The 25446-nt window shown below is 44.6% G+C and overlaps 1 protein-coding gene across 1 annotated transcript in view; it reads right to left on the bottom strand.

Moving 5' to 3' along the window:
- rims4 (regulating synaptic membrane exocytosis 4) overlaps positions 1–17388 on the bottom strand; it is a 39104-nt gene extending 21716 nt beyond the window's left edge. Inside the window, exon 1 of the mRNA XM_030092301.1 lies at positions 17131–17388. Coding sequence (XP_029948161.1) covers positions 17131–17227 — 97 coding nt within the window. The 5' untranslated portion in view covers positions 17228–17388. The remainder of the gene's footprint in view (positions 1–17130) is intronic.
- Positions 17389–25446: the final 8058 nt, after the last annotated feature.

Raw genomic sequence — 25446 nt, 5'->3', positions numbered from 1 at the left:
ACAGAAAGAGACTATCTGGCATACGGCGCTCGTCAGAGAGAGAGAGAGAGAGAGAGAGAGAGAGAGAGGGGAGGGAGAGAGAGAGAGAGAGAGAGAGAGAGAGAGAGAGAGAGAGCGAGAGAGAGAATGAAAGAGTTGCAGCATTTATTTAAAAATGACTTTCCCGGTGGAGATGCTACCGACGATGACGAGCGATGACTAAACCTGGAGATGAATAAGAAGCTGATTTTTCTGAAACCTCTTGGCATCACAAACGTTGGGCAAAGCATGCTGGGAGACAAAGTCACAGCTAATTACTTTATTGGTAGATAAGCATTTTTTAACCTTTGTGGAATAATTCGGGGCGGATTTGCTGAACACCTGGGAGCAACTTCACCAAGTCCCGTCCCAGTCTGGGCTTCAGTCAGTCGTTCAAGGACACATTAAGATTGATGGACACTGAGAGGCATCAAAGTTTACAAGCTCTTTTATGCAGAGAGAGATAAAGGCGGTGAATGGGCAGCTTCCTGCGCCGCAGAGCGCATAAACCAAATTCCAGCCTTTAATCGCCGCTTCAGTCTTTTCCTCTCACAGACATCGAACCGGCATTGAACACCGACGAAAAAGTGCAATTAACAGTCCCGAACTGCTTCAGTGAGAGTTGAGAGGATTCCATTAGTACTGGCCGACGGCGAGCGCTTGGTGTCTTACAGAGAGCGCCGCTGACTGACGAGACGAGGCCGTCAGGAAGCCGTGCAGTGGATTCATACAACGCCGCTCGGGCAGCGCTTTGTGTAATCTTGCCAATACGTGCAGAGAATGACGATCAAGCTAATGGAAGAGGAAGACGTCACGACTGGGAAACCTTCCCAAGACACCAGATCCATGGTTTGACCTCTCTGCCAAAACAAACAGCTCAAATCCTGCTGCAGTCATTAAATATTTTGCCAAAAAGTTTCTGCCAGCCTCTCATTTCTGACTGAAACTCAGTGAGACGCTTCGGTTTCTCCTGAATAGCCACAGAGAACAGACGTGTGAGTGACAGGCTTCTCTGTAATGTTTCAGAAATTCATATTTTACCACCACTCTATAGACATTTAGCACCAAAATTTAACCAACTCAGAAGACAAAAAACATTGTCCGAGTCATTTAAAGGAAAACTTGAGCTAAAGTTGAGTTAAAAATAAAACTTAATTAAAAGTAGCATCGCTCCATGTGAGCTGTTCTGACATGAATATGTACGGTTCTTACATGTATTGATCGCTGATATCATCTCTATCTTTCTCTTCCTACTTACAAAGGATTATTAATGATAAATCACAGTGGCCGTTTGCCATCATTTCCACTCCAGTTTAATGGAACTTCCTCACAAACCAACAGAAAAGTATTGATCAGCACAAGCAGTCGGTTCACTCTGGGTATTGATAACACACTTCTCTATCAAAAACCTGGAATTCATCATGAATGAACCTTTAACCTACTGCACAGCGCTGAAACGTCTTCACCACCCGACCACCGAGCAGCTGAGACATTCTGCTCAGGGTCTGGGTCTGGAATCGAGATTGGGTCTGGGACTGGGTCTGGGTCTGGAATCGAGATTGGGTCTGGGTCTGGGTCTGGGACTGGGTCTGGGCCTGACCTGGATCTGGAAGTGATGGGCAAAAGCAGCTGCTCCACATTACAACGCCCGTTTGCATAATTTAAAACCACTGAAATAACAACGCGTGGCATGAGAGACGCAGCTGAAAAACAAGAAAGGTGAGTCAACGAAAGAAAACCCGAATGTGGCCACTTTTCACATTGTGGATGTAAACATCTCCAGCAGATGCCCTTTTAACACAGTTGATACGGATGTTTAATGTCATTCATTTAACATATGCGGCTTCCCAAAGGGCTGAAAGAAAGAAATTTGCGACACAAAAAGGAGAAAAAGTGTCAAATGAAAGAAAAATGGTGGGACAAAGAGGAGATAAAGACAGCAGAAAGACAATGACAGCGTTCATGAAGTGTGATCAGAAAGGACAGAGGGAAGAAAGACCCCAGATTTCTGGAGTAATGTGTCTCCAAACAATACAAAAAACTGATAAGCCGAGTTTTCTTGCGGGGAACTTCAGCGTATTTGTCTTGACTGTCAGACGGGCTGCAGAAACCGAGGAGGTCAGAGCGAAGTGCGCCGCCGTCGCTCCGATGGAACAACAAACGGTTTGGAGTGTATTCATGTCACTGTTTTACCATCCTGGACTTTTTAATTTACTTCCTGTTTTTAAAGCTAGGGTAGGAGATGTTGTCCAAAAGCACTTTTAGTCATACTGAGTGAAATGCTCCTCGCCCCCTGGAAGAAGTCAATACATTATGTGGACGGAAAAAGGCGCGGAAAAAAAACTGACAACTGTAGCGGCCAAAGGACAGTAAAAACTCCGACCAATCGTATCGCGCGGACCGCTCTTACCGCTTCCGCGTCCAGTGCGTTCGCTCCCAACGGGAGCTCCTCCAATGGGGTGGGAGCTGGGCGGAGCCTTGGGGAGATGCTACATTCGTGCTACATGCTAGTTTCCCAAGATCGTCGACCCTAGCTTAAATGTAGCTTTGATTTATTGCTGTACATGATCTGCAGGTTTTTATGGTCACCGCTGCCTTTATTACCTCCACAGCGACTGTGTCTCCGTCCGCCTAATTGCTCCTCGGGGATGAATGAAGTTCTTTCTGATTCTGATTCTGCAGAGCGGGACGTTTTTAAATCCCAGCACTGGTGGTTCGATCCCTCAGCCTGAGCGGCTCGTGTCTCTGTGGGAAGACGCTCCAAATGGAGGCTCCTCCGCCTTCGGCCACGTTCCTGGATAAATGAGGCTGCAGCGCCGATCTGAAGGCTTTGTTAAAGAGGGCAACGTGTAAAGACCGGATCTAATGAGCCGCTGGTCGGGTCGGGCGAGGGTTCAAAACATCAGGCTCATTATCTTAATTCAGTTTGCATTTTTTTAACCATGAAGGCTTTGTTAGGGAAATAATGTGACCATCTCAGAGGACTGTGTTAGCACGCATCGCTGCACTAAATACCACAGAATTCATCGCTGTTTTCTGGGCTCTGATGGAAGAATTTAAAAAAAATCTTATATACATATTAATTAACAGGACGAAAAATGCAGAAACAGACCGAGAGGTGGGATTCAAACCCTGGTCCAGGTAAAATATAACATGACATTAGTCAGCAAAAGTTAGAATACATCGTTTTCTTACTCAACGTTGGACCATTAACATGAAATCTATCTGGAATTCACAGCCTGGGTGTTGTTTCTTTAGTTTCTGTGTCGTGTTTCCATTTCTACCGGACAGGAATGACTGGACGCTTTACAGTTCTGCTGCAGGGAGAATAAATCACTTTAAGAGGGCTGGTTTTGATGTAGAACTCACACGAAATGCACTGGTGTTGGAATCATCTCACACACACACACACACACACACACGCACACACACACACACACACACACACACACCCTCCATTACAGCTGGCACTGCGATGATTCGTTCCCGCCAAGGTCTGCATTGAGACCGCAGGGCAGAGCAGAGGAATAACCAGCCCAGAGAGGAAGAAGAGGCTCCAACAAGGCCTTTCTGAAATGAGGAAAACACCTGAGCAAGGACTTTTGGAAATGAAGAGCACTCTGAAGACCCGCTTTAACAAGTATGACTTGATGAAATGTGAAAAAGGCTCCATCAGGGCTTCCAAAGCCAAGAAGAACCTGTAATGAAATGCTTCTCAATTGATACTAAAGGGCATTTTTAAGGTCAGCCTCACTACAATACATCCCTGGTTCAGTGTTTCTTCACTCACTGGGACTTCGCCTCAGGAGAGTCTTTTTCCTAGTCAGGTAAAATGATTCTATTCAGCTGCTTTATCCACACTCTTCTCCCAGTCCTTGACCTGTGAAGACACTCAGTGTTCAGTCTGAGATCAATCCCAGAGTGGGAACAATCAATAAATCCATGACTGAATCAAACATGTAAGCTTGAGGTGAGAAACTTCAGTCCATAATTACTCTCATTGGTCCATTTCATTCATCCATTCATCCAACAGTTTTCATCACTTTTTCCTCTGACTCCGGTGTGAACTGAATTCCAAACAGCTGCTCACACCATATCAGACTGAAGGGGTTCAGAAAAGAAACGTTTTGGTCTTATTATGGATGAATTTCAAAAACTATCAGAAAACAGAGGAATCACGCTTCACTCTCCTAAACTAACCATTACAGCGGTTCTGGGATGTTCACATCTGACTGATCAAGGAGAGAATTCACCAACATGGCAACACTTCTCCTGCACATTTCTGGATAAACAGACATCATTTTGAAAAACTGAAATATAACTGTGAAACTTTGCGTTTTTACTTTAGACGTTGTGTCGACAGAACCAAACACACCAGAACGAATCAAGTTCACTGCATTGATTGCGAATCAGTCATATTCTCCAGCGATGCCTCACAGTTGTTTCCTGTTCAGCCGTCGGTCTGCTCAGCTCTGAGTCTCAGCATTCCCTCACATTAACCTCAGTAATTCACTGACGCTAAGGAGGCTGTTGTTCGGGGCATGAAGGTGTCTTCGGAGGATTTGTAACTCCATTGGAAGTGCTAATGCATTTTGCTTCATGGCACTCGTTAGAGACAATTAAATCAGAGCTTCTTTGCATTCAATTATTAAGCAGCAGACAAAAGTCCTCACACGAGGCACCGGTTTCTAACAGCAATGCATTGAATTGTTTGGATCGTTTTGCACCTGACGTCATGTAATCATGTAATTACATCTTAATCGGATGAGAACAATAAACAGTGTTCAGGTTTGATTCCTGTCAGTTGATGAGTCTTCAGTCGATGAGGCTTTTTTGCAGCAGCAGCAGCACCTTGAATTTAGTCTAGTCCAGTGTTTCTCAAACTTTTTAAACCGAGTACCACCTCAGAAATAATTAGGCTTTCCAAGTACCACCATTATGACCAAAGTAAAAAAAAAAAAAAAAAAAACACTCACAGGAAGCAGGTATATTTCTAATAGTCTTGGTCTTTATGTTTTTGTTTAATTCAGTCAGCCACAGTTAGCAGAGGCAGAACACTGGAACTGTCACACACAAAGGGGCAACTCTCCCTCTCACTTACATCCTCACCCTCTCTCTCTCTCTCTCTCTCTCTCTCTCTCTCTCTCTCTCACGCGTGCGCACTCACGCAGCGTCGTTTGTTGCTAACGCTAGCAGATGCCGGTGCTTCGGCTACGCTGCTTAATTAGCCACCTGATAGCCTCGTGTTCGCTTCAGTGTCGTCAGCTTCAGTTTCAGCAGGGCTGCTGGTTCTATTCTCCTCCTGTTCTGCACCTCTTTTCCTAATAGCTCCTGTTTGGAGCCACATTTGTAGAGTTTTGGGACCTCTCGTTTCACCTCTGCACGCTCATGACGGTGAAGCTAAGCTAGTTTAATCGTCGATGACTACTACGTGACTGAACGTGACCACGTCACAGTCCAACACATTATATTAGAAGAGAAAAACTGAATGTGAATTGCAGTGGATTTGACGTGTTTAAATTTGAAATTATGTATTTTGGTGGTATTATTTGTTTCTGAAAGTTCTGACTTTTAACTAGTCTTCAAAGAATATATACATTTCTGTGATTCCCCCGCGTACCACGAGAGGGAGCTCACGTACCACCAGTGGTACATGTACCACAGTTTGAGAACGAGGGGTCTAGTCTATTAAAACAAGCTGCTCACAGAGAAACATGTTAGTTCATTTCATTCATTGTGAAAAAAAATCAGATTTCAAGCAAAAATACAAAACTTTTGCTGTGTCTTTGTGCTCAGAGGCGCTGAAAACACAAACTTTTGGAAAATGCCCTGGCTCCACCTCTATGTAAACAAGGAAAACACAACTTTTCTGAAATTGATGACAGAAACAATCAAACACCACCCACTGGTGGGACAACCTGAAAAGTCCCTCATTTCAGTGTTTCTGCCATTTCAGAGTAAACGGACTTTGTTTTCAAAAAGTTGCCGTGTAAACGTGAAACTTTACTCCAGGCGTTCTCACTGGAAACGTTGTCGTGTAAACTGGTTCTCTGTCGTCGCAGCTCACAGGAGCAGTCATGTGAGGTGTTGTCTGACGGCGGTGGTGAAGTTCCTGACAGTCAGGAGTTTGCTCCAGGTTGTCTGTTGTCATGACAACAGCTTTCCTGTTGTTTTGTCTGAAATCTCCTATAATTTGTTCCAGGATGTTGAAGTTAGAGGTCGACCTGAGTTGGTCAGATCTGAGTAAGACAAAAGAAGACTGAAGTTTCTCTCAGATTTCTAAAACTTTGCAGAGTGCTGGAGTGAAGCGAGCGGTCACCCAGAAATCTCCCGGAGACGGAGGTGAAAGGTCGGATCGCCGCAGAAAGGAGACGAGACACGAGTGTAGAGGAGATTAATGGGAGAGCAGGAGGAGAAGACAGAGAATTACAGGCCGAATGAAGACTGAAGGGGGAAGAAGAAATGTTAATGGAAAGAAAAGCAACAAGGAGGAGAAGAGAACTGAAGGAGGAAGAGGGGAAATGAGCAGAATGCAAACTAAGAGTCTGAACAACTCTGCTAGATGTGACAAAAAAATCAGCAGTGAAATGTTTTTATTTTCCCCTTGACTAATATTTCAGAGCAATTTAGGAGCTGCCCAAGCAGGAAGGAAGAATTTAACCTGTCGTCAGAAACAACGGGCGGCGGCTGTCAGAGCTCGTCGGATCAACACTCCCAAATTGCCTCTGGCTGATTTCCTGTCATTATCGCACAAAGCGCGGCTGTTAACCGGCGGTGGCATTAAGAATGAAATCACACTCTCATTCATTATGTAAAGGTCTGTTTGAAGAGCCCGTCTCGTCTGGCTTTGTCTCCACTCCAGGCCCACGCCGACTCCACTTCCTGCTGGGATCCATCCGTTCAGGACAACTCGTCATTTCTTTGTGTTCGTCATTTTTCTCAGCTCTTTGTTTCCCGTCAGTCTTTCTAGTGTCTCTTTTCCAGCTCCATTCAGATCAGGATGTTTTCTTTCTTTGTGCTGTAACGACCATTCAACAAGTTCTTCCAATAGAAATGAATGGAAAATGAATGACAGCCGCCGTGCAAGGAACCTGCAGAGATGTTGTCCAAGGACAGTTTAGAAGAACAGGGTGGAACTGGGAGAATATCAGTTTAACTGAAGGAGGCACAGAATCCCAGTCCCCTGAAGTCTTCATAGAACCACGATCCACCCTGCCGAACAGGCAAACGGAGATGCTTCGGGGTGCCGGATGGTCCGAGCTCGCTCCCACCAGTGAAAGTTTAGCATTTCCACATGAAGACACGTCCATGCTAACAAGGCTCCAGTAACCAAGTTGACTGGGTGTTAACTTGGACTTTCTACCACACTGTGCTAAGTGTCGACCGTAGACCGAGACACCTGATCCCTCATGCTGGTACTGGAGCATCGCTGACTCACATCGTTAATCTTTTAATCTGTTCTCAATGTTTTCGGTGTTTTAGGTGGACAGAGGTTTTCCATTTGGACCCATCATTGAATGAACCAAAAAAAAGTTGCTGAAATGTGACGTGAGAAATCAGCACGGATACATTTTTCCACCAAAAAGAGAGATAAAACTCGATAAAATCCCTCCTATCTCTCATGCTGGTGAGACCTGCCCACCTCCAGCATTTGGGTTGTGGAGGTCCTGTGAGTTCCTGCATGTGCAGAAATCCCGGCGCCGCTGGTTTGGAAAAGAGGGCGTCATCCTGCATTATAATCCCTGGGTTTGAAATCCTAATTCATCAGAGCTGTCTGGAGCCATGCGGAGCTGCTGATGTGCAGCAGTGTTCGACGCCGCCTGCAGCCCGGAGGTGAGGAACACGGTGTGAAAGCAACGACTACAGCCGCTGCCGCGCCGAGGCGCCGCGCTGGAGAATCCTCTCCCGCCTGCCATATTGCTCACTATAACAAATGAATACCTGCAGCCTTCCCCTCTCCTCCTCCTCCTCCTCCCTGTAGAATAGACCTCCTTTCCTGGCAGTCCATTTTTTACTCCTGACTTTTCTGGGTCATTTCTCCAGCTAAGAAGCTCACCAGAGACCTCTCTCCTCCTTTCCTTCTTCCCTTTTCTCCTCCACTGTTTCTCTGCTATAATTATATTTTCATATCAACTCAATGCATCTTCACTGCCGCTCCGGGTTTGACTTTCTAATCCTTCATCAGGCGAGTGACATTACTAGGAAACTTGCACATCTTTACTGGTTTCCTTAGCTAACGCTGATCAATAATAATAAAAAAAACTTAGAGAAAACAGGAACAAATATTAGTATTGAGAAATTATTTTAAAAAAAAAGTGTCATCCATTATGAAAACCTTAACTGCTTTGGTTCAGCATTAGGCTCCATTTACAGAATGTTTCAAGTGAAAATGCATCGTTTCCATGTTTTCGTTTCAGAAAAGTTTTGCACTGATGCAGCAAAGATTTGAAAACGATGTCTGTTACCATGGAAACGGCAGAAATAATGTAGTTTTCAAGCACAGCCACTAGTGAGGGCTTGTTGTTTGATTTTGTTCATAGTTTCTTTGTATATAACAATACATTGAAACCCACAACGTTCATAGAGGTATTCCAATTATTTTTAAATATTTCCATTTCTAAATCAGAATTTCTTAATTGCAAAGAGTCAAATATGTTTGATTTAAGGATTTTTCATACAAGCAGAACATTACAGGTTAAAGTTCCAAGATTATTGTTGTTGTTTGGAGTTTTCTTTACTGTATTCAAAGTTTTAAAGTATGAAATCACCTTGGTGCTGAAACTTTCAGTTTAAACATTTTGATGAGGTTGAGAAAAAAACTTATCATCTCATCAAACATTAAAGACAGTCCAGTTAAATAGCAACACAGCTTTACAGAACTTTAAATTGACATAAGAGATGATCTTCCACTCGTTCCTAGTGCAAACCTAATTTGAAAATAGGATTACAACATTAAAAATTATGACACACACAGATAAAACTAAAGACAGTGTCTGTGATTCACTGAGCAAGTCACTCTCAGTAATTGAGCAGAACATGTTCCGCTGTCAAGATGCACGTTTTGTTCAGAACACATAAGTAGCAGGTTAAACAGCCATCAAAAAGTGTTTGAAAAGCAAAAAAAAAAAAAAAAAAAAAGACTTCATAAAGTAGTCTATTTAAAATAAAAGAATACGATAAAGGTTATGTGCTTCCGTCTCTTATCTGCAGGAGTTCAACCTTCGTTTGGTTTGAGGAACCCAAACGGGGTAAAAACGGACGAGAAGAAGAGAAACGGATTGAAAAATGATTAATGAAGGGCATTTTTCATCCGTCCATGGGTCTGGGTGCCGCGGCTCACCTCTCCACTGCTCCATGCATGTATCCCCTGCCTGGCGTGTGATTAATATCCTCTTCTCCTCCTCTACTGTCCTCCGCCTACGATCGCTCATCCATCGGCGCCGAGCTCTGCCTCCGCTCGTCGCTCTCCGTCCGTCTCGCTGCGTCTCCTCTCACTCTTCTGGCGTCTTGAGATTCATTCATGGTTAATGTCCCAGTTCCTGCCTGTCGCTGACATCTCATTACCTTCTCTGCTTCCTGCTGATATAACACTCCACGCGTGTTTCTGCCACTCATTTGACTCATTGGGAATTTAGTTAAGAGGAAGTTTGAGTGTCTGATGGGAAAGTTTGAAGTTTGAAATGTTGAAAATGAGCGAATTCCCTCAGTTGTTCTTCTTTTTATGGGAATATTTGGGTTTCCGCAAAACCAACAATTACAAAGTCAGTAAGTTTTACAGAACCAGTCGTACCTGTTCTGTTTCTATAGCTGACATTTATTCCTCCACTGATGAAGATTTCATCTGTCTTAGAACCCATTTAACAAGTGAAGACGCGTCGCTTTGATTTCAGAAAAGTTCCATGTTTCCACAAAAATGTTCAGTCGGTTATTCACCCATCCATCCGTCCATTTGTCCATCCATCCATCCATCCATCCATCTATCCATCCATCCATCCTCTCAGCATGAGCAGAACAAGTCTTATCCACAACCGGCAGTTGTAGTAGATATATTCACATCTCTACGCAGCCTGAGCATTTCTTAAGAAAATCTCATTTACCCTCATTTACACGCAGATGGACTCGCAGTGATTTCAGAAAAAATTTGATTTTCAGCGACTCTCATCATGGAGACGGCGCCCCAAAATAGAACACAGCTGTTTGTTTTTGGGTTTCTTTAAACGTAAACAGGGTCTTTGATAACAGCTCGTCTTCTAAATATCTCCTATTAAAAGCAAAAGACATTGTTAGTTTTGAACCCAAAGACTCGTCCCACAGACGTGTTTTCAGCGTCATTTTTGTATTTTTGGTCATTTTTGTTTTCATGAAGGTTCAGACTAACACCAGACGACGTCTTTTTCCGACATCTACCAAACACCTCGTACTGACGTCCACAGGACCTTTAGGTCTACCTCAGTCGCGATGGACGTCTGGTCAACGTTGAATTTAATCTCATTTTAGATGTGGGTTTTACAATAACAATGCATTTGTTTATGCAGCGCACTTTTTTTCCAGGGAACTGAAAGTCACTTAAAGTTGCATTATTCATTGACTTCATAGAGTAGAAAGCCACCATCATGGAAGGAGGCAAGGCCGCCAACCTGCTCCATCAGCCCCTCCAACCACCTTCAGCCACTCCCTCTCACGCTGCCTCCACCCAGGCTGTCCCTCAGGGTCTCACATCTACATTCAATAAGCTCATCTACTTATTTTTATTTCACAGTTCAGGATGATAAAAACATGTTTTCATTAAATGCTTGTGTCCTTCACATCTTCCATTATGATTTCTCTATAGATAAATAAATAGTCAAAAACTTGAAAATCCACAATTTTCCACAGTTTTTGTATTTAATGATCTATTTTTCTTCATGCATTTTTTTCCCTCAAATTTTTTAAAGAAAGATAAGTTTCTTCCTCCTCTCTTCTATTTAGTTAACAGTCGACATTGATCAACCTTACAGGAAGAAATCCGTCAAAACGACACATGAACCAGCGTGAAGCAGGAAACAGCGTCAGGTTTTCAGAAAGCTTTGGAACAACCTCTTAACATGTCTTCTCCAATTTATTGAAAACAATTTTAAAAAATCAGAAGAATAAATAGGCTACAGGACAGCTGAAACCAAGAAGAGGACACTGAGCAAAGAAAAAAATCACAAGCAGGAGTGGAAAATGAATCTGGGGCAAAAACAAAGTGTTTCCTCGCAGTTTATAAGGCAAGCAGTGAAATGCTGTGGATTAGTGAGCGTCCCAGGTTTTGTGAGCGGTTCCCCGTCAGACGAGCTGCATGCGATCCTGGAGGAGAATCGATGTGCGACTCAGCGGACAGAATCATCTCAGCTGTCAGTCTGTCACCTCCAATGGTGAGATCCGATAACGCTGCACAGTGTGTGTGTGTGTGTGGTGTGTGTGTGTGTGGTGTGTGTGTGTGTGTGTGTGTGTGAGAGAGAGAGAGAGACAGAGAGAGATCATCTGGGTAATAGAAGGAACAGATGTCTTTTCTCTCGTGCTTCTTTTAACACATAGTGTCAAAATGATGCAAATCAACATCATGATGAACACAGCTGCAGCCAATACAGCATGATATACACACAAAATGTGGATAATAATCACATTTATAACATATAACTGTCTTTTAAGTGTTGAACTCGCAGATCTGCAGCCACATGTGGCTCCTCAGCTGCTCTGTAGCGGCTCCATGAAGCATTTACCAAATGATACATCGATAAACACTGAGCTTATTTTTACTATATTTTCAACAAGGACTCTAAACTCTGAGTTAAAATGGGATTCCAAAAAAAGGTACGAGCAAAATGATGGGAAAAACGACCAGTGGGCTTAAAAACAAAACCTGAAAAGACTCCATTTCATAAAGGAACAAAATAACTTAAAGCAGAACTATGCAACTTTTTTTACCCCAATAAATGTTTTTCAGAATCCCTGTGGAGAACGTTTCCGACAGTGAGCTTTCACAGGAGACCAGTAGGGGGAGCGCTAAAGCCAATCTTGCATAGTTCTGCTTTAAAATGGGGGAGAAAAAAATCCAATACTGGTTAAAACAGCTAAAAAGGCAAAAAAAAAAAAAAAAGAAGGAAGAGTGAAATGTTCACCATCCCATCATAAACATGGAGTTACAATGGAATTAAGTTTTTGTACGTGTATGACATCTACATGTGGAACTTTATGAGCCACATTACCGCAACACTTCTAGGCCAGCTGGCTTTATGCTTCTCGTCACGCTGCCCCCTACAGGTCTGGCATGCTCATAACAGCTGGTAAATGTCTGCTTGATGTAACCCAGCTCTGTGTAAATGTGGCCTAAAGTGGATGTATGTGAAAGACAACCACACACACTCTCATTCACACCAACCACTGCTCCACCGTGATGCCTCTTCCGAAGTCATAATGCATTACTAGCTTAAAGAGTAAAGATTAATTCACCGTGCATGTATCTGAGAAGTTGCAGTAGATTTTTTGAGTGCAATGCTTTATTCACAGTTTCTTTTTTTTTTTAGCTAAATGCATTAATCAGGTAAACAAAATGCCCAGCAGAACAATTCAATCACGTATAATAAGATTAGTTTAAGCACTATTTATGATCAGTTTTAATGAAGAAATGCAGAAGCAACTAAACACCAAGAGTCAGGGTTGTAGTTTTTTAGTGGGTATGCTTCTCTTTACTGTTGGGAGATCAGAGTTTGTCCACTCAATGAATTTGGATTAAAGAGGAATAAAATGAGAGTAAGCAGCTCAAAGCAGTGGAGAGAACAAGACGACAATGCCATTAGAATGCAATTTGAGGTGGGAAAACCCAGTTAACCTGCAAACAGGTTTTTTAAAGCAGCCAAGTGAGAATGGATCTGCGGGAGAGCGCCAACGATCGGCGGAGAGACAACGAGATGGGAAGAGAGGGAGAGAGAGAGAGAGAGAGAATTAACCTGCAATCGGGCTTCTATTAAACCGCAGTCAGCCACAATCAGCAGCCGAATTAGCATTTAATTAGACGGAGAGCCACAAACCAGGGCCTGGCGCTTCGCTCTGATTCCCCCACACACTGCCTTCATGTCTGGGAGGGTGTCTGCAGACTCACCTCCGAGTGTGTGTGTGTGTGTGTGTGTGTGTGTGTGTGTGTGTGTGTGTGTGTTCACCTTCAACCTGGCTGGGTGTTTTAGATCTGTTCATCAGGACATCGGAAAGGTTCTGTTAATGCGCACGTGTGAAAAAACACTGAGGTGATTACTGACTGCGATCTCTGGCATCCGGATGGAGAAGGTGTCAGAACGTTGGGATCGAATCTGAGTGAAAAGACAAATGTGTCACGCCTTGGCTCATGTGATGCAGATTGTCCCGCCTGGTGCCGGTGAGCACACACACCTCCGAGGCAGCTGGCGGCGCTCACGAGGTTATCCCAACATACCAACATGCTCAGAGACTCTGACCATTCATATTTAACTCCAATCTTAAACATATTAATGAAGTAGACTGTGATGTTCTCACAAATACATTGTTATCTGAATGTTAGCTGAAGTTAGCAGGAGGAAGACGCTCTATAATGTGGATGTTAGCTTGTGTGCTATCTGTTAGCAGTGAAATTAGTGTATTGCTTCTCCATCACTGCCTCACCACCATGATATTTTCCATGGACTTTACTCTCAGAAGAGCTGGCGTTCGCTGTGGTTCAGAGACGCAGATCCGACTGCTGCTGGTTTTTATTTGACTCGTCTGGTGGCGTCGATGCCTTCACTGTCCACCACATGCAGGCACAGCTGTCAGACAACGTGTGCGATGCTCTGCCATCTTTATTTTTCCGGGGCTGCTCGTGTCTCTGAAGCATGAAATTAAATGGCGAATGTCTGAAAACATGTCTGTATTTATAGGTTTAGGACAGATCAGTGGATCCTGAGCAGGCAGTGAGAAACAGCACCCCTCATTTCCTGGTGAATCTGACAGCGTTTCACTCTCGTCCTCGTCTCTGCCGACTCCTGAGGGAAATATGTGGCTCTTTAGCAGCTCCGCCCTCCACCCGGCTGGCCAGCGTGTCTCTCCTGGTCTATGACTGCTGTCTGCTGCTGCTCAGGCTGGTTACGAGGCGTTTTCTCTCAGGAAACAGCCGCCTGCAGCACCTGAAAGCAGATTTACAGGACTTCCGCTTCCTTCCTGTCAGCAGCTGTTAATGAACTTCTCATCACCTCAGAAACACTGGTTTGTTTTATTTTTTGTTTTTTGTTTGTTTGGTTTTTTTTTTTATCCCGTGGTTAGCACTGAAAATATTTCTGGTTTGAGTCTCGGTTTAAGCACATTTTCTACTCTTCTCATTCGATGTTCTTTTTAATCCTAACGCTCCCTGTTTATACTGGACTTGGAATGACGTTTCAGAAAATGTTCACATTCAGACTTCAGAAAACGATCGACTTACCCAAGTAGTACAACTGAACGCGTTCTCAGACCCTGTTAAACCACAAGGTTTGGAGGGAAAACTCGTTTTCGAGCTCCTTTTCAGAAAAGTTTGGTGTTTATTTTAAAGACGACGGGCGTTTCCATGTGGTTTCCTGTTTATTTTTTAAAAGTTGTGCTTTCAGTGACGCTGAGCACCGTTGTCACTTTAACGGACATCCAAAATGTTACAATACTTTTGTGTTTTCTCTTGAAAACATGGTGCAAACGTGGTGCAAACGGGCCTCCAGCTGTACCTAAATAGATTTATGTAAGATTCTCATGTGCTCTAAGGAAGCACTGACTGCAAGATCTGTGTTTTGAGCATATTGATTGCCTCGCCCTCGTTTAAATAAAGCTACTCTGCTTGATGTGTTGGTTTGAATCTCGCCTGTTTGGTTGGATGACGTAGCTACATGGAGTGAATTCAACTGTTTAATCACATTACATCTGATTTCAGTGGATTAATAGACTTTAAAAATCTTTTCAACCTCTGACCCATCCACCAGCTCACCTCGGTTCCTCACTCAGCTCCTCTATATCAACATGACTATGACCTTCATTTTATTATTCCTGGTATTTTATGCCATTATCTTAACAGGGTGGCTGATCCAGCAGCACTAAAAGCTTTAAAAACACTCTAAAGAATAAATCTAAGCACACAGATAGTTGAGCAGCCACGAGTGAGTTTATCTGAGGGTACAGGTTGGTGGGGAGGTATCGATGAGGCAGCCCTCGATAAGTTTAATCCATAAAAATGAGGGTCCCCAGAACCGGGGGAGCAGAACGACAGCATCAAACATCTAAATCCATCCAGTTCACGTGATCAAACCACTTTTACGACTTTATGCCACACACAAAATATCCAACAAACCAAGGCAGAGATTTAAGACTATTAGGGCATATAATTCTCAAGCAGAAGTGCCGCCACCCCACCCCACCCCCCAAAAAGATTTTATTTCTTGTGAAGTTGTTTTTTACCAGTTGATCACAGGTCTTATCCCCTTTTTGTGTTTCCCCCAAGTCAGTTTATCCAAAACAAGCATTACAAGTAGAGGACGGATCAAATACATTTCAAATGTTTCCATTTAAACACATTTGGTTGGGTCAATCGGTCGATGATTCAGTTGCTTGGTCAGTCCAGCAGTCGTTCGGTCAGCCGGTGGATCAGTCAATTGATTGAATAGTCAGTAATTCAAGTGCTTGGTTGTTTGGTTAATCGATGTTTCGGTCATTGCTTGGCTTATTGATTAATAGGACAACTCAAAAACTTGTGGATGAAGCTTGATTCTGGGTGGCTCTCAGAATTTAACCTTTTCCTTGTGTTTCATTAAGATCTGTTCATAACTTTCCTATATTTTAAGAACAGGCTGTCTTTTTGGATCTAGGATATGGTCCAAAAAATCAATTCATCTTTCTCTGTCTCTCCTGCTGCACTATTCTGGATAATTTATCCAGAAGGATATTTCTATGATCCATTGTACTTCAGTTAGGAGGCTGGAAACTGTCCCACCAGGTGCTGTATGCATGCGCTCTCTGACTGGCTGCTTCTTCTTAGATTGTTATATTTATTAGAAACCTGATGGTAGACCTGATTTACAGCCTTGTGTCTGGTTGTCCATTAGGTGGCTAAAGCTATGGCTTTTCATTTGCTCTTTGCATAAAAAAATGCGACAAAAAAATACCCAACGAAGAGCTGAGCCTTGCTGTCGCATTAAACCCTTTTTATGTCTACGAGTTTGTGATGGATGAAAAGAAGAACAGAAACATTGTGGCTGAATTAATGCCTGATACTAAGCAGTACAAGCACAGAGTAAGATAATCTAGGAGTGCGGTTCTACTGGCAGGATTAGTATGACAGAAAATCAAAAGTAATACACAGAAGCAATAATAGTAGTTCAGAGCAAAAGACATTACATCATCCGATGCATCCAATTTGAGAAAAGGCTTGATCCTGCAGACAATCTCATCATGGAGACTGGACGCAACTACACTGGTACACACACACACACACACACACACACACACACACACACACACACACACACACACACAGTGCAGTTTTAGCTAAATGCCAGCATTATCAGCTCATACATCCACACTGCCTTTCCTGCTGGCATTTCAGAAACATCAACGTTAGCACTTCGTATTTTCAAAGCTGCTTGTTTTAGATTTTTTTCTCAGTTACTTACTTGATCAAGTTTCTCACAAATGAAAAATGGCCATCATAAATTTAAAAAAAAAAGGCCAATGTTTGCATGTCTCCTCCATCTTCCCTTCTTTATTCTGCACCGCCAACAGTCTGAACACCATTTAAAAAGCTGAGCCTGAAGAATGTTTGGCATTTTAGCTTGAGAAATTACTTCCATCCATTATCAAAACCACTGGCGGTTAATTTTCTGCGGGCTGATTAATCCATTAATCAGCGAATTGCTTCAGCACTACAAGCGGGCAAGCCAAATTGGATCTATCATTTAACAGACTAGCCAAATTAAAATATGACTTATGGAGACTGTGAGCACTCAAGTGGCCTGCGATAATAAAACATCAGAACAACTTCTGTGAAGAAAGACTGCCCTCAGCTTTCAGAGGTAACCGAACGCACATGGCTCGCTGGAGCTGTGTGTGTGTTTGATTCCCACTCACCGCCGTCGTCCTCGTCGAAGGAGTTCATGCAGGGGAAGTAGATGGCGAGCGCCTCGAACGACGCCGACAGGCTGATGCGGCTCTGCGACCTCTCCATGTAGAGGCCCGCCGTCGGGCCCGGGTCGGCCGGCTTGGCCAGGCGCGGCTGGGCATTCTTCACGCGGAGTACGGCTCGCGGCGTCTTGGACGGCTGTCAGCTGCCCCCCACGGCAGATCCACCTCAGCCCGGAAAGAAGAGCGGAGCCGGAAGCCCCCGAGGCGCCGGCGCCGGCGCTGGATCGGCAAAGAAACTTACTCACAGGGGGCTCCTGCCGGTTGACATGAAGGAAAGGTTTCGGTCCACTGCCGTGACGAAGGAAGCTAAGATAGGCGGCAGGACGCTGGTGTCCGTTGAGGCCGACTGTAATTTGTTGGACCGGGCTTCTATCTGTGGCTGTGAGCAGATTGGTACGGCTGGTATGGCTCCACTCTGGTCATGATTCCCTCTAGTGTTGGGCTTCCTGTCTGCTCATGGTGGAGTACATCCTAATCTTCCTGTCCGCGGAAGTTGAGGCGATCTTCAAAAGCTCGTTGGCCTCTTTTTGCTTCACAACAGAACTCCCGGACTCCCCGCTCTGCATGTCAGTGTGGCCTGCTGCTCGCCCGTCTCTTCAGATCCCCTTGACGGCGTTGGAGAGACGGCGGGAGGAGACGCTGATGCTGACGCCCGGAGAGAAACGTGTTGCTCCCCGTCTGAATCAGAGCTTTCCCTTCCTTCTGTCCTGCTGCCGTGAACAGAGCCACAACGTCTCTGTCTCGCAAAACAAAGTGACTTTCAAACCTCGGGAGATGCCAGCTGCAGCAGCTGACGCCAATCTGCCTCGTCTCCGAGCCCAGGTCACCTGGGAGAACATCGGCAGCAACTGCAGCTGCCAGCAATCTGTTGCTTCTGCTGCTGCTTTCAGCTGTGTTGCAGGAATTACTGAAATATTGTGTGGCTGTCAGAGGTTTGTCGACTCGTCCTGTCCTCCGTGGCGCTCCGTGGCGATGCCGATGCTCCACTGGCTGTCTGCTTCGGAGACGGGAAAGGACACAGAGAGAGAGAGAGAGAGAGAGAGAGGGAGAGAGAGAAAGAGACGGCGTGAGAGGAAGGGAGAGCGAGAGCGGCACTGTTTAACAGCTTGTGTCTGACTGGATTCATTCATTGGAGAGCTGTATGAAGAGAGAGAGAGAGAGAGAGAGAGAGAGAGGGAAGGGAGGAGGGAGGACCGAGGGGACAGCAAGCAGACTGTTGCTGGCAGACCGGCCAATCGCAGCGCGGATGAGAGAATATGGGCGTGGCCTGGAGCCAGTGAGGCGATGCAGGGTAACACAAGTTTACAGTGTGTCTCCTCTCCGTCTCCCCGTGTCAGACGCCGCCGCCGCCAGCCTCTCCGAAGCAGCCATTAACATAAACACACGGTGAACCAGGCGGCTGCTGCTTTTCAGACATGCAGCAGGTTTTCACTGCAGCGCTCAGTCGCTTTCACCCAAAACACACCAGAGGAGAGCAGCATGGCAGCAACAGCAACATGCATCAGCAACGCATGGAGACAAGACAACATGAGCAACGCAGGCAAATGTAAGACAGAGTGGAGATGAAGTTCTGCTGAAACATCTAGATCAGGACAAAGATTGTTCGTGCAACTTAATCAGAAAATAAGAGTGGCAGCGAAGGTAGCTGGATGTAATGTTGGATTATTAAACCTGAATAGATTTCTACTTTTCAGATGATGGGAAAATAAGGAACACGAAGGACTTGAGGGATTGGTCACGTCTTAAAACTTGCTTACTTTTTCTTGACTACTTCGTTAACTAATTTTCTTCTCAAGTTTTCTGCTTTGTTTTTATTTCAGTTTATTAACTTATATTAGAAATATCCTTTTTTTATCCAACACTATCTCCACAAAATTACGTTCAGGGACATGAACTTCTTTCTCAAACACGACACTCAGAAGAACGAAGTTTGTCCCTAATTCCGTTCATCTGCAACGGATTATCGTTAACACTGTCAGCTAGCATGTCAGGCCACCGAGCACCATCGTCATGTCAACGGAAAACCAAAACACAATGAAAGAGTTTCTCTTTTAATGTAAACGGGGCCTCAGCTTGTTTTCTTTTTGTTTTCAATACAGGAAAACAGCTGATTTAGGAGAGATTTGATTCTGAATAGAGAGAACGAATCGTTGCCATCCAGATCGTTCAGCTGACAGCTCGGCAGAACTCTATTCTGAGAGCTTTTTGTATTCCGTTGCCTCTTCACTGTGTTCTGTGTGACTCCATATTGTTTTTACGTCTCTGTTTCGCTCTTCCCCCCCTCCGTTTCGCTTTGTGTTGCTTTCTGAGCAGCTGACGGCGATGGAGAGTCTGTAATCAACGCTGCTTCACGGAGCTCCATTCAGCTCCCTGCTCCCACATAAAGAAGCCATAGGAGACACACACACACACACACACACACACACACACACACACACACACACACACACACACAGCATTTTGATACCTTTGCGGGGACTTCGTTTGACTTCCACTGGTTTCCTCTCACCCCTCCTCCCTCCGTGTCTCTTTGATTCATGCCTTCACCTCAACACCTCCCCAGTCAGAGTGTCTCAGAAGTGCTGAAAGCTGCGCTCACACTCGGCTGGCAGGAATGATCAAGTTGTTTACCCACATAACAGAAAACTTCATTCCACCGTGTCGCCGGGACAAATGAGCGGTCCGAACCTTCATGCATCACGGCTCATTCGTGAAAGTGTCACGAGTGGCGACGGCTCCGACGGCTGGACAAACTTTTCTCCTGGAACAGTACAGCGAGGAAAAGCGGCATTATTGACCAGGGTTATTAATTCTGACAGGGAAATGAAACAGCCTCCAGCTAACTTCAAATACACAGAGGAGTACGAGTGGGAGCTGAGCGTCTCTGAAACGGCAGGAGTGAATAGCTGCTCTGCACATGCTCAGTAGGCTGATGAGAAGAACAATGTCCTGGTCCTGGTTCCAGTTCTGATTCTCCTGTAGTTTCAGACTTGACAGTCACTGTAATAACAGTCCAGCTTGGTGTTCTCCCGTTGTTACTGTTTAGTGTGTTGTTCTCAGTGTGTGTGGTTTCATTACAAAAACAACCAACAGTACCAACCTGTGGTCTGGCCTGTCAGCGGCTAGAGGTGCTGCATTAAGATTCTGAATCAATCCCTAATTTCCAAGTATCGATACTGAAGCCACGCCTACTGTCACCACTCAGCCCGAGTAGATTTTCAATCTTTTCCTGATCATCCTGATCGCTCTCGCTGTCATCTGATCCAAACATCGAGCTGGTAAAAACACCGCCACTCACACTGAAAGTGAAAACGGTTTACGGTTACTTGAACAGAAGCGGAACAGTTAAACATCTATTTTTAGGTATCGATAAATGAGAGTTCATACTTTCCATTGAAATCTGAGACGTTCACATTCCATTTGTTGAAGTTATTGGTTGAGACTCAAACGTTAAACTTTGGAGCCACAGGAACTTGAAAACGTTCCCTCTTTGTCAAAAGACTGTTTATAAGTTTAGGCTCACTTGATTAACCTTGTAAAGCTGCAATTTCCAGTTTTCTTTGAAGTAAATACCACTTTTCAGCTTTGAGAGGAATGTAGTTCTTCCTATTGGAACCTTTTGTTGCTAAAAGACATCGATCATGAATCGATAATGGTTTGAATCATAAGATTCACAGTCGCGTCAGCTGCGTGGTTTTCCGTGTTTCTGCCTCTGTGTGTTTTCTCTCTCTCTGTTCTCCAGGTTTCCATCTTGGCGGCGTCTCCTTCCGGCCTGCTGAAGCGCTCTTTCCACCGCCGTGCCTCCGTGATCAGCCAAGTGCACCGGCATCGTGTTGACAAGCGCCGGGCCGCTCGCTGAGAGCTCGCCTTGTCGCGGGAGCGCTGACCTTTCCCTGCCGCCGCCTCCCTCCTTCACGCCAGTCACCTGTCCACTCTTGGTTCCTCCCGGTGGTCTGGATCAGCGGGATTCCCGTCTGTCACCTCAGTTTCTCCCCTCTCGTTTTCGGCTTTTAACTCGATTTGTTGGCCGTTTAAGTCACAATATTTCAGTCTTTATGTCGAAAAGTGTCTGAAAGCAGCTCAAGAGCAAGTAGAAGAAAACAGTTTAATTAGATTTTAATTAGATGTGATATTTCACCCTTTATAGATTGCTCATTGAAATGCATAAACAGTTTTTAAACAATAATAATAATAATAATAATAATACATTTAATTTCACAGTGCCTTTCTGGGCACGCACAAAAAAAAAGTTTTATTTAAATGTTCCATTCAGTTGAGGCTCAGTCTCAAGTAAAAAAGCATAATGTGTGCGTTTTTGATTCGAGACGCTTTTGTGTTTAACATGGCAGCGTTTTGAAATCGACGTCTGTCTACATGGAAACAATAGAAACTGAAAACTGCCACAAGAGTGAGAAGTCCCTCCCTCCGTCACTTCTCATTTATAGCCTGTAGAGACTCATCAGATCACACAAATCCAGAGGAAACAGATGTTTCAGCTGGACAGAGAAACCAGAGCTGCGTCTAAAGCCCTGTTTACACGGAAACGTTTCAAGTGAAAATGATTTTTTTTTTTTGCATTTTTGTTTCAGAAAAGGTTTGTGTTTTCACCTGCTGTGTAAAGGAGCCAAAGCCGTGGCTCCAAACGTGATGCTGGAGAATCTGAAGCTGGACCGGACTTCACCTATCGACAGCGACAGCCCCGTCGGCTGCAGCTGGAATCCTCCATCCTCTTCTTTCTCCACATCAATCACACGTCTGTGAACAATCCCAGCTCTCTCTCATTAAACATAACCCCCTCCTGGTGACTGATAAACAATCGATCCCCCCGCTGACGTCAGGAGCAGGAGGGGCTGTTTCATCAGGATTGGAAGCAAATGACTCTTTTTATGTTTGAGTGAGATGAAACATCCCGGAGTGAGAGAGGAGAGAGTGAGACGGATGGATGTGGGACAAAAGGTCCAGTCTGGGTTTGCTGAAGGCTGAAGGCAGCAGAACGTTAAAGGTGAGGAGTAAAGACACAGAGCCACGAGGGAAGGAACGTGTCGTCCTCAAAGACAAATCAATGTCACCTCCATATCAGCACACACACACACACACTCATACACGCGGGTCTCACACAGTGCTGCCAGGCTGCTCACCTCCCATGATTCAACACTCCATCAGACACAAACACAGCCAGATAAGACGATTTACACTTTGTGTGTGTGTCTCTTTCGGTTGTGTGTGTGTCTCTTTCGGTTCTCGCTGTGATGGTAATTATGTAAGAGTCCACATGTGGAGACGTCTCTGCTTTATGTTCCTACATGTGAACACAAATATCCTCCACGAGGAGAGGGGTGTGTGTGTGTGTGTGTGTGTGTGTGTGTGTGTGTGTGTGTGTGTGTGTATGAGTCAGCTTTATAAGGATCATATCATTTTTTAATATGACAGTTTGTGTATTCTGTTCAATGCTCATTCTTCAGACACAGAGACAGAACAGTGTTTCTTCTCTTTCTATTGATTTATGGTTTGATCCACATTATTCACATTGTTGTCCACCATTAATAGTTTTGCCATTTACAGTTTTTTTTATGATTGCAAAACACTGTAAACACAAGGATCACATAATTATCAATACCTTACAGTCAAGGAGCAAAACACGGGACCATATGTTCACCGCTATAAACACAAAGTCAGCCTCACACTTTTTGCAGAACAACAATACACACAGTCATTTGCAAAACACTAAACACATTTGTATACATTAGACACAGACGTATATCAAGATTTCACTTCCTTGCAATTCCACAGCACTGATGGACAAATCACCACACCCATGAGCCATTTGGCTAAACACCCACATCAGCTGTGCAAACACAGGATTGCTTTATTGTAGACACACCAATCAGGGTTGAGCACTATAAAAATGCAACAGATGAGAAACATCATTCAGTCAGTTCATCCAGCTCAAGTCCTTCACCTCTCAGCCTTCCCCCATTACTTCTGGCGTGCCCCAGGGCTTTGTCCCGGGGCCCCTCCTCTTCATCATGTACCTTCTTCCCCTCGGCAGTATTTTCCGTAAACATGGTATTAACTTTCATTGCTACGCGGAGACACCCAGCTCTCTCTCTCCAGTAAACCAAACTCCACTCTCCCACCCTCCTCCCTCACCCTCTGTATCTCTGGAATCAAATCCTGGTTCACCTCAAACTTCCTGAAATTAAACAGTGATAAAACTGAACTTCTTCTTCTTGGCACCAAGTCCACACTCTCCTAATCTAGCAGGTTTTCCCTCACCATCGACAGCTCCACAGTGACCCCCTCCCCTCAGGTTAAGAGTCTGGGTGTCGTCCTCCACAGCTCACTGTCCTTCCACTCCCACATTAATAACATCTCTCGGTCTGCATACTTCCACCTACGCAATATAAACCGTCTCCGCCCCTCTCTCACCCCTCAGACCACTGCCATCCTGGTCCACAGCCTCGTCACCTCCTGCCTCGACTACTGTAACTCTCTCCTCTTTGGTGTCCCCCACAAATCCCTCCATCAGCTCCACCTGGTCCAGAACTCAGCAGCTCGCACCGTCACCAAAACCCCTTCCTCTCACCACATCACTCCTGTCCTCCAGCAGCTCCATGCTCCATCTCCCTGTCAAATTCCAGATCATCTTCAAAATACTTCTGTTTACATGTAAAGCCAGCCACAATCTCACCCCCCCCCCCCCCCCCCCCCCCCCCCCTTCGTTCCATCAGGTCTTCCTCCTCTCTCCTCCTCTCTGTGCCTCCACCCCCCTCAGGACCATGGGGAGCAGAGCTTTCAGCCGCTCTACTCGTCCTCCTGAACTCTCTCCTCCAGACATCCACCACATCGACTCTCTGCCTCAGTTCAAATCCAGACTCAAAACTCATCTGTTTGAATCTGCCTATCAGCTGCAATTTCACTCTTTTTCTGTTACGTTGTCTGTTGGTTCCTTTTGTGTTTTATCCTCAAACCATTTGTAAAGCATCCTTGAGTGTTTAGAAAGGCGCTGTAAAATTCAATTTATTATTATTATTATTATTAATATTATTATTATTATTATCATTGGCCACAGGGCTATAATTAATGTCCCAGGGCAACGTGGGGGGAACATCATTCTTTACGCAGCCATTTTCCTGAGTGGCCTCCTCCACCGTCATGCCAATATGGGCCCTTACAACACCGATCAAATGATCAGATTTTTGGACAGATTGCTCAGCCTCCTCCCAGTAAATAACCAAATGCACCAGATCCACTGCATGGTCCTCTGGGACAAAGTGTCCTTCCACCACTCTGCTCTGGTCCAGAACTGGTTTCAGCACCATCCACTGTTTACAGTCCTATACCTTCCACCATGCTCTCCATTTCTAAACCCCATCGAAGAATTTTTCTCAGCATGGCGGTGGAAAGTTTATGATCTCCAGCCCCAGACTCAGACCCCCTCATTCAGGCCATGGAAAAGGCTTGTGACCAAACTGACGCTGCAGCTGTGCGAGGACGGATCCGTCATTGAAGATGGTTCTTCCCACGTTGTCTTGCCACCGAAGATCTTGCCTGTGATGTAGATTAAATTCTCTGGTCAGATCCAGCTAGGCGAAGAGATGTTTAGTATTTAATTTATTTTACTCAGATTTCTTTTGTTTTCAACATTTTCTTTACATATTGGGACATGCTGGGAGGTCACCAGACCATGGAAGTCCGGCTTCGCATCAAGACTTTCAAGAGAGGAGCAGCAAATACTAGCTTTCCATGAGGGAATCATACTCTGTTCACATGGCAGCATTTCAAGGGAAACCACATCATTTTTGTTTTTAGTTTTAAGAAATATGTAACTTTTATGCTGCAACCTTTGGAAAACAATGTGTGTTTACATGGAAACAGCAGAAATGCTGAAAACGATGCAGTCAGCATGCTAGGCCAGGTGGCACTTTTTTGTTTGTTTCTGTATTGAAGCATAACTTTTCACTTTTTTATTTTGACTGAATTTCTTGAGCAGCTCACACAGTCAAACCTTCAGTCACAAGCTGATTTTTCTGCGGGGAAATACAGAAGAAATTCGATAATCAGATCATTTTGAATTAAATTCTCCAGAGTACTGAGACACAATTCTGCTGTGTTGAGACTGGAGCACTGTGTGAGCAGAAGAGCTTGTACTGACTGAGCTTAGCAACACACACACACACACACACACACACACACACACAAACACACACTCTCTGACGTCAGTCTGTCAGTCTTGCTGTGTCTCTGGGGTTCATCCAGGAA

Source organism: Salarias fasciatus, chromosome 5, assembly GCF_902148845.1.
Source record: "Salarias fasciatus chromosome 5, fSalaFa1.1, whole genome shotgun sequence".
NCBI lineage: Eukaryota > Metazoa > Chordata > Actinopteri > Blenniiformes > Blenniidae > Salarias > Salarias fasciatus.
The sequence above is the reverse complement of the archived record's forward strand: the minus strand, read 5'-3'. Positions and strand labels throughout refer to the sequence as shown.